Here is a 14,058-nt window from a genome sequence, read left to right as displayed (position 1 = left end):
TTTAACAAAGAGAAATTTATTTCCTCACAGTAAAGTAGGCTAAAAGTCCAAATTCAGGGTGTCAGCTCCAGGGGAAGCCTTTCTTTCTCTGTCAGCCTTCTCATCAATCTTCCCTCAGACTAGGAGCTTCTCTGCACAGGGACCCGAGGTCCAAAGGACACGCTCTGCTCCCGGCACTGCTTTCTTGGTGATATGAGGTTCCGCTGTCTCCCTGCTCACTTCTCTCTTTTGTATCTCAAGAGACTGCCTCAAGACACAGTCCAATCTTGTAGATTGAGTCCTGCCTCACTAATACAGCTGCCACCCATCCTCCCTCATTAACATCATAGAGGCAGGATTTACAACATATAGGAAAATCACACAATACCAGGAATCATGGCCCAGCCAAACTGATACACACTTTTTTGGGGGGACGTAATTCAATCCATGACAGTCCTTATCTCCCTTTCTGTGACTGGTTCACGTGAGCCGTCACTGAGGTTCCCTTTGCGTTTGTACTTGGCCCCTTCCGGACACTCAGAAAAACCACACGGATGAAGTTAAACTGACTTTGCCTGTTTTTATGCATTTCAGAGAAGATTTATTGACTGCTCAGAAGGAAATCCTGTCCCAGCAGGAGGTCATCGTGAGGTTGAGGAAAGACCTTACCGAAGCCCATGGCCGAATGTCAGATTTGAGAGGTTTGTGCCATTTCTGTGTTTCCTGGCATCCTGACCTACTTCTTCAAGCGAGGAAAGAAACGAGGCTTCAGAGTTGGAAACCCTGGCACTCAAAACCCTGGTGGACCCCCTTTGTAGTACAGCCACTACACTTGTCATTCAGGGTCAGCAACTCACCAAGGACAAGGGGCCGTGGAAGTTGTCCAGAGGACTGGAGATGAAGCTTTGTTGTGCAGGGAGAATCTCCTTTACCCTCGAGAAGTTCCCTCTGGAAGCAAAGGCTTGGAGGGCAACCCCAGGCCAACTGGGGCAGGGCGGCCTGCACAAGCCTAGCACCCACTAGCTTTGGGACCAAGGGCAAGGTGGCCTCTCCATGCCTTCCCTTCCTCTGATACAAGACAACAACACCTACTTGCTAGAGCTGACGTGAACACCACGGGCCACCTAGAGTTGGGGTGTAATAACTGAGTTGTTCTGTCTTCTGGATGGACACAAACAACTCTGGCTTAAAAGTAAATTCCTACTTTGCTCTTCTTCTCTTTTGTTTCTGCCTCCCTTGTTCTTGCTTCTTATTGCCATCTTCTGTCTCCCATCCCTAGCCTCCATCAAGCCAAAAGGTATAGGCAGGCATTAAGAGATGTAACGAGGTTTGGGCAAGTAGAAGGAGGGAGAGGAAGACTCTTGTCTTGTCCCCATCTCATACCCTGTGCATCACAAAACCTTCAGAGATATTTTCTCCCTATGGCTGTTCCTATTAATACCCTCAGTGTATTTATGGCTGAATTTTTCGAAGAGCGATTTTTCCATACTAATGTATGAAAATGTATAGCACAGCCTACAATTTCCAGTTCTAGAGTCAGGAGACATTGAACCCACTGCTGGATGTGCTATTTGTTAGTTGCATGACCTTAGGCAAGTCACCTTACCTCTCTGAACCTCAGTTACTACATCTGTAAAGTGGGGGTGTTAATAGTAACTACCTTGCAGAGTTGCTATGATGATTCGAGGTAATGCAGGTGTCTTTCTTTGGGGTCCTCCAGAAGCCAACCCTCAGAGCAGAATTCCTGTGCAGGCAATTTATTTGAGAGAGAAGTCCAGGAACCAGCAGTATGGGAGTGAGGAAGTGAGACAGGAAAGGGAAGAAAGCAAATAAAGGGTGTGTTATCAGTCAGGTTACAGTGGGCAACTGGAGCTTAATTCTGCTGCGGAATGTTGGGGAACAGTGTAGAACATATGCTTCCCAGGTGCCCCACCTGAAGGGCGAGGGAGTTGGGAATGTATACACCAACTTCCATCAGCCGTTGGTTGGAGGTTGTTGCACCTGGCAGACACATAAGCAGAGCAGGCTCCAGAAGCCTTAGAATGCCCAAAAATACCAAAGGGACACGGGTTGGGCCTGAACAAGCATGTAAGGCAGGAGTGCACAGTGCCTCACAGAGAAAGCACTTGTGAAAAGGCAATGATTGTGAGTTACGTTGCTGTCATTAGCGAAGGCACAAGCAGACCTCCTGGCTGATAGTAAAGCCCCTGAGAATTCCCGGAGGCCGGATCCACCTTGTGGTTCTAGTAGGCCTGGCAGAACAGCTGTGGCCCTAGCCGAGACCCAAAGCAGGAGACCCCTTCATGGGTTTTCATGTCGCTCCCAGGGGAGCTCAACGAGAAGCAGAAGATGGAACTGGAGCAGAACATGGTGCTGATCCAACGACAGAGCTGCGAGCTGAGTATGCTTAAGGAGAAGATGGCACAGGTGACCAGCGTGGTGGAAAAGAAGGACAGGGAGCTGGAGATCCTCAAGGAGGCGCTAAGGTGCGTGGGAAGGTCCACATGGCGTAGGGGAGCCCTGGCATACCCAAGTGCCTGGGGAGCCTTGCACAGAGAGACGCTCAACCAGTGCTGGTTGGGCAGGTGGAAGAATGAATGAATGAGTATATTATGTTTCATTGCTTCACAGCCTCATCAATTAAAGCAGGGCTTTGCTTAGTTCTGTTTCTCAAACACTCCTGCCTAATATTCCAGATGACAGATCTCAGCTTAAATGCCGCTTCCACTGGGAAGCCCTCCCTCACCCACCCTCACCAAACGTGGCCAAGGGCTCCTGCTCTGCCTGTAGTCCCTCAGCCCTGCACTCCGCCTAACCTAGCACTCACCACATGGCAATGTTACTATTGCCTGCTCAGTTGTCTGCCCCCCCACGAGGACAGGGTCTTATTGACCCGGCCAATCATTGACTCCCCAGCACCTACTAGGGCCTGGCACGTAAAGGGAACTTAATAAATGTTTATTGAAAATGAACAATTTATGTATTGAAATGAACACACTAGGAGTGTCAGAGGTCAGCTTAAAATAAATATAAAATGCCGGTGTTGTCCTACGTCCCATGTCTAAGAAATATATATGATTTTGCATTTTGTCCAGAGCTTATCCATATTATAACGTAAGAGTAACGTTTAAGTAAACTTCATGTTTCCTGTGTATCCTGTAGCTTTGTGGGCCTCATGGGCACGGCCAAGGCAGATTCACAGAGAGGTTAAAAGAACAGACTGCCGATCCAGACTGCCTGGGTTCAAAGCCAGACTCTTCCATTTCCAAGCTCTGTGACTTTGGGCATATTGCAGCGTGTCTCTTTCCTTATCTGTAAAATGGAGCAAGGAGAGTCCCAGTTTATGGGATTATTATGAGGAATAGATGAGTTAACACATATAAAGTGTTAGAAATAGTGGATATGCAGCAAGTACCTCAGTAAATCTCTGACAGGTGTCCTACAGACCCAGGGTAGGTGGCAAGAGTTGTGCCTACAGCTCTGGCCACTATTCTCCATTGTCGTTGTTAGGTGCCGTTGAGTTTATTTTCCACTCATAGTGACCCCATGTGACAGGGTAGAATTGTCCCATAGGGTTTTCTAGGCTGTAATCTTTATAGGAGCAGATTGCCAGGTCTTTCTCCCAAGGAGTCGCTAGGTGGGTTTGAACTGTCAACTTTTCAGTTAGCAGCCAAGCGCTTGCTTAACTGTTGTACCACCGGTATTCCTTACTATCCTCTAAGTCCTCTAAAGCTAAATTCTCCAGAAGTCTGGTGCAGGAGACTTGAAGACTCTAAGAATCAGTTACCTATAAAACAGCTCCCTTTCCTGTTTTGCCAGTGGGTACAAAGGTAGTTTATGGTTCCAGAACCTTGTGCTGTTGGCATCCTGCTGCCCAGTGACTCCTCCTCTCTGCCCTAGGGCTTCCCAAGAGAAACACAAACTCCAGCTGAGCCCTGAGAAGAACGAGAAGCCCAGGAGTACAGCCCAGATGCGCGACATCTCGGTGCAGATGGAACCAATCCACACCGATATTTTCTTGAGCAGCCAAGAGGTGAGTGGCCACCCAGTTCTGGGCACCTGGAAGGACATGTGAAGAAAAAGCCCCATGGTGGCTCTCTTTCCTTGTTTAGAAACATATTTTTATTTTCAATTCCAAAGGTATTGTTTGATTGTATGAAATGTAAAAAGTGAAGGCCTCGCCTCTCCGCTTGCAGTCACCAGAGGTTACAGCTATCAAGTTTGACACGTGTCCCATGAGACCTTTTCCATGCAGAGACCACCATATGCACATACAACCCTGAATGTGCAGTGGTTGGAGGATCAGGCTTAGATCCAGCCAGCCTGGGTTCGAATCCCAACTCTTCCACTTAGAAATTCTGCAACCTCGCGGAAGTTACTCTTCGTCAATTTCCTTGTCTGTAAAGTGGGTGTCATGACAGTCCCCACAGCATGGGGTTATTGAGATTAAATGTTATTTCTATACACACACCAGAAAAACCCATACATATATATATGTATTTAATAGACAAAGTTTTACAAAAAATAATGGTATAAAACCATATATACTCTGCAACTTTTTTTTTCACTTAACACTATTTAATGGGCATCTTGTTAAGTCGGTATAGAAAGACCTACCTCATTATTTTAAATGGCTCCATAGAATTCCTTTGTGTCGCATTTATCCAATCAGTCTCCTATTGATGGACCTAAATACTGTTTCTAGTTTTGCACAATGCTGCAGTTAATATCCTTGCACATATATAGAACAGATTCCTAAATGTGAAATTACTGGGTCCAACCAAAAAAACCAAACCCATTGCCATCGAGTCGATTCTGACTCATAGTGACTGACCCTACAGAATAGAGTAGAACTGCCCCACAGGGGTTCCAAGGAGAAGCTGGTGGCTTTGAGCTGCCGACCTTTGGGTTAGCAGCTGAGCTCTTAACCACTGTGCCACCAGGTCTCCAAAGGACATCCTAAACTGCACTTGACGCAGCCAAACCACCTTCTCAAAGGGCCGTGGCTGCTTCATGGTGATTTCTGTGTGCACCTGCCCAGAAACCTTTGCATGCCTGCAAGTCCCGGGTACCCATCAAACAGGAAACATATCTCTGAGTGAGAAGAGCCATCATCACGGGGGCCTCGAAGCTGGCACCTTTCCCTGTGATACTCTTGATCATTAGTATTAGGCTAATTGTGGGGTGCGGTGGTTCCTCAAAGCCCTGGGTTTCCTCGAGTCCAGGGATATCCTTTACCCCCTGGTGAGTAAATAGAAAAGCTTTATGAAATGAGAGAGCAGGGCCTTTCAGTAATAGGCTTTGGATTTTCAGCTGGAAACAGGGCCAAATGTGTCAGCTTGCCTTCCTGCTCTCTCCAAATGCCTTTCCCCTGCCAAACAGCAGAGAGCCAGGGCCTCAAACAGCTTGAAAGAAAGGGCTCCGCAGTCCAGCCGGCCGTCTTTGGCACTAATCACTGTCCAGAGCACTGTAACAGAAGGGTCTCATTGTCAGGGCAACGAAGAGAGAGCAGAGAGGGTCTATATGACCAGAAGCTATGTGGTGCAGGGACCTGGGTCACTCTGGTTGGAATCTGAAACTCTTAGCACAGGACCTGGTCTGTGTTTGTTCACTTGTTCAGCAACTATTGAGTATCTGTTGTATGCTAGGCCCTGGAGTCCCAGAGTGGCGTAAATGGTTAAGCACTTGAGTACTAACCAAAAGGTTGGCATTTCAAACCCTCCCAGAGGTGCCTCAGAAGAAAGGCCTGGCAACTGCTTCTGAAAGCTCACAGCCTTGAAAACCTTGTGGAGCACAGTTCTACTTCGAAACACATGGAATCGTCATGAGTTGGAATCGACTCAACAGCTACTGGTTTGGTTTTTTGTGCTGGGCACTGGGAAAGTCTCACAAGGTCCCTGCCAACACCAGTGTCTTTTGAACTTTGCACATGTTGGTTGAAATGGACTGTTGAACTGGGAGGCTGCGATTTTTAGCTTCTTTGATGACGTGGGATGAGATGAGGAGGATGGGGGAGGGAGGCCGCAAGATAAAAGGGGAAAAAGGATTTTTTTTCCTCAGAACGGTTTTCCACACTCAGGCCACTTCCTGCTTTCTAAGCCAGAGTGGGTCAGAGGGCTTAAGAGTTGTATGAGAAAGAATCTCCATCTTTTCTAAATAAATAAATTCCCAGAGCAGTCATGAATAAGGGTCACATGGAGCTCTGGTGCACTCTTCAGCAGAGCTAAAGTCTGTCACCAAGCCTCCCTGCTGTGGCTGTCCCACTGCTCCCCTAAACTCAGTGGCTCCTGCCCACTTCTTCACACTTTGGCAAACACACACACGCACGCAACATTTCAGATAATTTATTCCCAGGGCAGAGGTGCACCTTCAAAGAGATGAGTGAGACCAGCGTGGAACCTCCTCGGGAAGCAGACTGACTGTGCAGCCTGAAAATAGGCTAGAGCCAGCATCCAAGGACAAGCGAGGGCCTACTAAGTCCAGCTGGGAGTGGAGCACCTCTTTCTCTTGGCTGCTTATTTAATATTTATGAAAGGAATGAATGAGTGAATAAATGAATAGTTTACCCTAGAGAAGCATTTTTTAATTTGGAGTCCTTGAATGGGTTTCTGGGCATCCTTGAGCCTCCAGAAGTTGTATGCAACTGTGTGTGAGTGTGTGTGTGTGTGTGTGTGTGTGTGTGTGTCAATTTTTCTGGAGGAACAATCCCTTCATTCTTCTGAATCTCAGTAGGGTGCATGACCCTTAAAAGATGAAGGAGGCCCTTTCCTCGCCTGTGTCCTTCATAAACTCCAATCTAGCTCCATGCTGTCCAATATAGTAGCCACTAGCCACATGTGGCTATTTAAATTTAAATCAAGTCAAATTAAATAAAACTAAAAATTCAGTTATCATTTGCTCTAGCCACTTTCAAATGCTCAGTAGGCACATGTGGCTAGTGGCTGCCATATTGGATGGCACAGATATGGAGCATTTCCATCATGGCAGAAAGTTCTGTTGAACACGGCTCCTCCAGAACTCTCAGCGGTTTTCCTTCCTCTAGACCAGCCAAGAGCCAGTCTATCAACTTTGCCTAGAAAATATTAGGCGACCATCTTTATTACCAGTTAGAAGAAAGTATCATGTATTCTCATCTACAAATGCCCTTCCTGGAGTAGAATTTGATTTGACTGTTCAGAGACAAGACCAGAATGACAACAAAAGAAACCTAGGCTTCAAAGAATTAGCAGAAGAAAAAATAAATGAAACATGGAATGGGAGTATAGCAGAGAACTTTTATTTACAGTGATGCTAAGTAGGTAGGAAAGTTGGAAATCTTCGTAGATGTAATGTTATGTTTGAGATGAACATTTAAGTTCCTTCTCTGCTGAACCCTCTTGTGATACTTTCAAAGGTAGTAAGTGACAAGGTTTCTGCTGTATATAAATTGTAACCGCTTCTTAAAATATAAGAGCAGTACTCTATTCCCTAATAACGCTGGTGTCTGGATCCTTCGGGCCACAGGAGCAATCCTTCAGTGATCTGGGAGCCAAATGTAAAGGGTCCCGACATGAGGAAGTCATTCAGCGTCAGAAAAAGGCCTTATCTGAACTTCGAGCACGAATTAAAGAACTTGAGAAGGCCTGCTCATCAAGTAAGTTTCTTTGTTTTTATTCTCTCTCTGAGGATCCCTGGTGGTACAGTGGTTAAACGCTCGGCTGCTAACCAAAATTTTGGTGGTTCAAACCCACCAGCAGCCACTCCACGGGAGAAAGATGTGGCAATCTGCTTCCGTAAAAGATTACAGCCCTGCAAACCTTATAGGGCAGCTCTACTCTGTCCTGTAGGATTGCTGTAAGTTGGACTCGACTGGATGGCAATGGGTTTTTTTGGGTTTTGTTTTTTTTTTAATTCTCTCTTCATACTCAGAGCAGTGGGCACCAGACTCTGGAGATTCACTTCGAGGACTGACAGTTTTGCCGGGACTCCCATCTTGTATCGCCGTCATTTCATAACAGAAAGGACAATATAACACAAAACAGATGGGCAGGACATGGTATCGGAGTCAAGTACAGTCATTGATACTAAACAGGATTTTACGAAAAGTTCACTACATTGTCCTTGTTTTTCTTATTTTTCCTGGTGGAACCTTTGTCATGGACCAACACTGTACAAAAATTGACACTGAGGAGTCTTTCAGAGTACCCTGTTTAGAGAAGAGGAGTCCCTGGGTGGCACAAACGAGTAAATGCTCAGCTACTAACTGAAAGGTTGGTAGTTCGAACCCGCCCAGAGTCACCTCAGAAGAAAGGCCTGGTGATCTGTTTCTGAAAGGTCACAGCCATGAAAACCCTATGGAGCGCAGTTCTACTCTAACAGTGGGTCATGAGTCAAAATCCACTTGAGAGCAATTGGTTTTTGCTTTTTTTTTTAAGTATTAGCTATAATTATTACATGAAATCATTTCTTACTGAGCCTTGCTTTTGAGTCTGAATTATTATTTCTCTTGTAGATCATAAGGACCAACTGGATGAATCATTTCTAGAATTAAAGACTCCCAGAATGGAAAAAAATGTCCAGAAAATATTATTGGACACAAGACCTGATTTTCCAACTCTCTCCAGGATAGAGGGCCGCGTGGTAACCAAAGCTAAAGAAAGTTTGGGTGTCGCAGCTGCCTCTGCAGTGGCTACACGTGCAGGGGGTGGGCATGAGGGCTGATGTCAGTGGTGTGGCCTGGCATGGCCGTGCTATCAGTGGTTCAGGGCCAGGTCCTCCCTGAGGGGCTGGGGTCTGTACTGACTGGTGCCCTTGGTGCCCTGGTGCCCTTGCCAAACCTATTGTCCAATATTTGAATGGAAAAGTGGTCTTCCATTTTACACAGCCTTGACATATCATAGCACTGACATTGGGCCATGTCAATTTCTAAAGCATGGTGGGCCCCTCTTTTCATGTCATGCATTATATGCTCCAGAAAATGTTCAACAGGGTAACTTCTTAGGCCATGAATTTGCCTAAACTCTGCTTTTTGCTATAAATTGAAAAATATGAACGCATAACAGGTAGCAGGAGGGAGCCATGATTAAGAGGACATGGGTTCTAGACTCAAGGAGACCTATATCCAAATCCCAGCTCTGCCAGCAGTGTGACCTTGGGCAAGACTCTGAACCTTTCTGGGTCTCTACTCCGCAGCTGTAAAATGATGATGAAAAATTAGAGATAATTATGTCAAGTGCTTAGCCCAGTGCCTAGCTCATGGTTAACACGTAATAAATGACAGCTGCTATTATTAAATATTATCATTTAAAATATTGTTGTTCAAGAAAACGTTCCCTTCTTAAGGGTGTACAGTTTTTTATTTACCAGAATTTTTAGAAATGATTCAGTTGTTAGACTGAAAGTGCCCTCATGCCCTAAGTGGGTGTTTCATCGGGTGTTTGTTTGACATGTGACAATGGACAGCTCAGGTCAGCGTCAATCACAGGGCCCGCTGGGCGTGTGCTTACTGCCACAGCTAGATCTAAACCATACACAGGCTTTGAAAAGGAATATTGGAGCCACCTTATCTGTGCCAGCATTCTCTCCAACAATTTTCTAGACATTTGCTAGAGCGTAGGATGTGGGTCTTAGGAAATTTGTTGGTTTTCTTGGTAAAACCAAACACTCATGTTGCAGTGTTGTGAATGGAGGGAAAATATCCTGTTTGGAAGGTCAAGGGACTCATAGACTGGCCTTGCCTCTAAGACTTACCTTCCCCTTGGTGATGACCTCTAATCCCACCACTGACACCACAGGGCTTGAAACCTCCTGACTCTCTTGTAAGACCACAATCCTCCAAGGCTGGCAGTAATAAAAACCAAAAGAAATAGGAAGGAGTAGGAGGAGAAGAGGAGGAATAGCTGACCTTTACTGGGTGCTTGCTGTATGCTAGGCACTGAGTTAAGCCCTTTATACACATTATCTCATTTAATCTTTGCAGCAGCGCATCTGTCATAATTACTGTTATCCTCATTTTACAGGTAAGAAAAATTAAGCCTTCAGGAAGTCAGGCACATCACCATGGTCACAGAGATAGTGAATGATGGAGCCAGGACTGTGTCTCTGGCTGTCTATCTCTAGCACCCCGCTAGTCTGCAGAGTAAAGGATGGGGACTGTGTAATTGAATCCTGTAGCCCAGACTCTTCCTGAGTGACCCTCTCTCAGGAGTCCTGCCACCTTCAAGAAAAGAGGGGAGATCCTGGAGGTGGTCCAGAGGACACAGCTGAGGGGAGCTAGAGACACCAAACTGCATTTCATATTCTGCAGCAAATCTGCCAAGTTTGTTGTCATGTTCAAATACTCTATTTTATTCTCATCTCTATGTCTACCACAGTCGCTTTGGGACCTTGATATTTTTGTAATTGAGTTTCCAAAACCACTGGTCTTGTCTGTTTACAGCGCAGTGCCAACAAATGCTGTGGGCTAAAAATGCAAGCCCTTAAAACCCAATTTAGTTTTAAGGGTATTTATTGTGGCTATTTGTGGTCCTTCAGATTCCCTGATTAGTCTAGTGGGTTTGCCATGCAGGAGGTTAAGGTTCTCAGCAGCCAGCTGGCTGATCAGGGTCTTAGTGGATGCACAGCGACCAGTGTTACCCTGCCTTGTCTCTGGCCAGAGTCTGAAGCAATGCTCACCTACCAGTTTCCAGCACCAGGAGAACATTTGGCCAAATTTTGTGAAGTCATAGTTTCCTTTGCAAAAATGAGGTTCCTTTAATAAAAGAGGGATGTTTCCTATTTAACCTTCATGCATTCATTCCCCAAACATGCCTACTGTGTGCCACTCCATACCAGGCACTGTGCTTAGCACAAGGGGTGAGATAGTGAGCAAAGAGCAACATAGCATAGTCCTTGTTTTCAGCATCTAAAGCAGGGTTTCCCCATCCCAGCACTATCAATATTTTGGGCCAGAGAATTCTTAACTAGTGAGGAGGCATGGTGGCACAGTGGTTTAGCACTCGGCTGCTAACTGAAAGGTCAGAAGTTTGAACTCTCCAGCCGCTCTGTGGGAGAATGATGTGGCAGTCTGCTTCCCTAAAGACTGCAGCCTTGGAAACCCTATGGGGCAGTTCTGCTCTGTCCTGGAGGGTCACTATGAGTTGGAATCAATACAATGGCAACAGGTTTGGTTTAGTTTAGAAGCTCTGGTGGCTCAACAGTTAAGCGCTCAGCTGCTAGCCAAAAGGTTGGCAGTTCAAACCCACCCAGTGACTTTGTGGGAGAAAGACAGCTAAGAAAATCTATGTGGCAGTTCTGCTCTGTCACACAGGGTTATTATGAGTCAGAATTGACTCAACGGCATCCAGCAACAATTCTTTACTGTAGGGGCTGTCCTGTGCATTCTAGGATGTTTAGCAGCATCCCTGGCCTCTACCCACCAGAGGCCAGTAGCACTTCCCCGCACCCAGTTCTGACAACCAAAACTATCTGCAGATATTGCCAAATGCCTGCTGGAGGGGGAGGGACAAAAATCTCCCCCTGTTGAGAAGCACTGGCCTAGAGGAGAGACAGTCAGTGATCAAAGAATGAGACAGCTGATGTATAATTTCAAATAGAGAGCCATACCTCTGAAGGGTGGGAACACAGATCTAAGAAAGCAGTTGACAAAGGAAATCAGATGCAGACTGGATAGTCAGGAAACTGAAGTGAAAATCAATTCTCTTGAGTTACTATTCCATAACCACACAATGTTTTAACTTCTGGTTGTAAGAATTCATGATTGCATGCCAAGAGAGAATTTTTATTTCTTTTTTATTTCAGCCTCAAACCAGCCTTTCCAACTCAGGGCCCATTCTGACCATCGAGAAATCAGGGAAAACGGATGCATCCGAGGCTTTGGATCTCAGTGAAAAGCTGGTATGTACGTATCACATCCATGCGCCTTCTGCCCAGAGCCTGGGTACCCTGCAGTCAGTGTTAACCATACGGTAGTTTAACTAAACTTAATATACCTATTTAGTTGTTATAATAGCTCTGCAACACCCAGCTACTATCCCAGCATGGCTCAGAAATTGCATAACCGAATTCCTTGAAAATCTGGGTTGTTAGAATAAATGTGTATATCTGTTGTCATTTTTTTTCTTGGTTCTCGAAAAGGCATGGTGTAAATGGCTTTGAGGAAAATTAGAGTCATAAGAGTCCCAACTGCACTCATTTCCAAAGCATTTGTTTGTTCTCTGCAACGGGAGAAAATGAATGAACTAGAATTAGACATCTCGTGCAGTACCTCTTATCTGCACACTTGCCTCGTAGTACATGGATATGAGTAAAACGCTCGGGAGTCTGATGAACATCAAGGATATGTCAGGCCATGTGTCCATGAAATACCTGTCCCCAAAAGAAAGGGAGAGAGTCACCCAGCTTCGACAAAGGGACCTTGAGCTGGTGTTTGATAAGATCGCCCAACTCAAGAACCGGCTAGAGAGAAAAGAGGGGCTTCTGAGAGACTACGAGAAAGACATCGAACAGCTCAGGTACAGCCCCTTGCCCAGCCGAAAGGCCCCATCTCCCTTCTCCTGGCTAACCCTCAGGGCAGCGGCAAATACCTAGAACTGCGACAGAGGACGGAGCCCTGGTGGCACAGGAATTAAGAGCTCAGGCTGCTAACCAAAAGACTGGCCGTTCGAATCCACCAGCCGCTGCTTGGGAACCATGTAGGCAGTTCTACTCCGTCCTATAGGGTCACTATGAGTCAGAATCGACTCGACGGCAGTGGGTTTGGTTTTGATTTGGTGACAGAGGACAGAAGGCCTAGGGTGGCATAACTAAAATATTGGGAAGGGACAATGATGAAGACCTGGTAGAGGTAAATTGAAGACCTGGTAGAGGTAAATCTCTCCATGACAAAGTGGACACTGAAGCATTCACGTCTCTCCTTTCTGCTTTCTCTCTTAATAAACAAGCTCAGCCTTTTGTGAATCTTGACTTCTGCTTCACCCCTTGTGTGCTTTTAATAGTTCCGTCATATGTTCAACGCTGTCCATGCCTCCCTTTCTGGGAAGTCAGGCGGGAGGGTTTCATATCCTTTACACCCTCATGCTAAACTTATCCCACTAGTTAGCTATTTATTCTGCCCTCTGCTCCCCAAATTTTTGTTATTCTCTTCTGTTCCTAATGAAACCATTAAGTTAGGTGTATATGGAAGTATTTTGAGAGTCTCCTAGGTTTGGGATATTGATGAATGAGAAAGATGAGGAGAAAAGAGACTGTATCTTTCCTGTATGCCCAGGCAGAGCAAAGTGTCCATTCAGATGTACCAGTCACAAGTGTCCAAGCTGGAGGACGAGATCTACAAAGAGGCAGAAGAAAAGGCCTTACTGAAGGAGGCACTGGAGCGCACGGAGCACCAGCTGTGCCAGGAGAAGAAGCTCAATAGGACAATCAGGCAGCAGAAGGTGAGAGGCCCCTGCTTGGAGCAGAAGCTCTGAGGCTGCCCCTCAGCTCCCATTAGAAATAGCCAAGCATGGCCCAAAGAGAGTGCAGAACGCATTTACTGATGCAACAGAAGCTGGCAGAATAGCTTTAGCATCAGACAGACCTGGGTTTAGACTCTGGCTCTACCAGTTACTATGTGACCTTAAGCAGGTTTATTAACCTCTCTGAGGCATATGGTATTCATCTGTACATTTTTCAAATGATAGATATTATTCATATAAGGAGCCCTGGTGGTGCAGTAGTTAGGCACTTGGCTGCTGACCAAAAGGTCGGCTGTTTAAACCCACCAGCCGCTCCACAGGAGAAGGATGTGGCAGTTTGCTTTTGTAAAGATTTACAGCCTTAGAAACTCTATGGGGCAGTTCTACTTTGTCCTATCGGGTCACTATAAGTCAGAATTGACTCGATGGCAGTGGATTTGTGGGATTTTTTCTGTGACGGGGGGTGGTTATTATTCATATAATTATTGTTCTGCCATGTGCCAGGGATACGTAGATGAATAAACTTTCTGAGAACAGAGATTTGGGTTAACTATTCTGAGTGTCTGGTACATAGTAGACACCAACAAATAGTTTTTGAAAGGATGGTAGATAAATGGATGGATGGATAGATGGTTGAGTGGGTGGG

The 14,058-nt window shown here is 45.8% G+C and overlaps 1 protein-coding gene across 1 annotated transcript in view; it reads left to right on the top strand.

Moving 5' to 3' along the window:
• FHAD1 (forkhead associated phosphopeptide binding domain 1) overlaps nucleotides 1-14,058 on the top strand; it is a 201,272-nt gene that overhangs the window by 171,397 nt on the left and 15,817 nt on the right. The window contains exons 22-29 of the mRNA XM_023732166.1: nucleotides 574-680; nucleotides 2,306-2,465; nucleotides 3,880-4,012; nucleotides 7,483-7,612; nucleotides 8,471-8,598; nucleotides 11,758-11,853; nucleotides 12,250-12,470; nucleotides 13,226-13,391. Of these exons, the coding sequence (XP_023587934.1) occupies nucleotides 574-680; nucleotides 2,306-2,465; nucleotides 3,880-4,012; nucleotides 7,483-7,612; nucleotides 8,471-8,598; nucleotides 11,758-11,853; nucleotides 12,250-12,470; nucleotides 13,226-13,391 (1,141 nt within the window). The remainder of the gene's footprint in view (nucleotides 1-573; nucleotides 681-2,305; nucleotides 2,466-3,879; nucleotides 4,013-7,482; nucleotides 7,613-8,470; nucleotides 8,599-11,757; nucleotides 11,854-12,249; nucleotides 12,471-13,225; nucleotides 13,392-14,058) is intronic.

Source organism: Trichechus manatus, unplaced genomic scaffold (genome assembly GCF_000243295.1).
Source record: "Trichechus manatus latirostris isolate Lorelei unplaced genomic scaffold, TriManLat1.0 scaffold00048, whole genome shotgun sequence".
NCBI classification, from domain to species: Eukaryota; Metazoa; Chordata; class Mammalia; order Sirenia; family Trichechidae; genus Trichechus; species Trichechus manatus.
The sequence above is the reverse complement of the archived record's forward strand: the minus strand, read 5'-3'. Positions and strand labels throughout refer to the sequence as shown.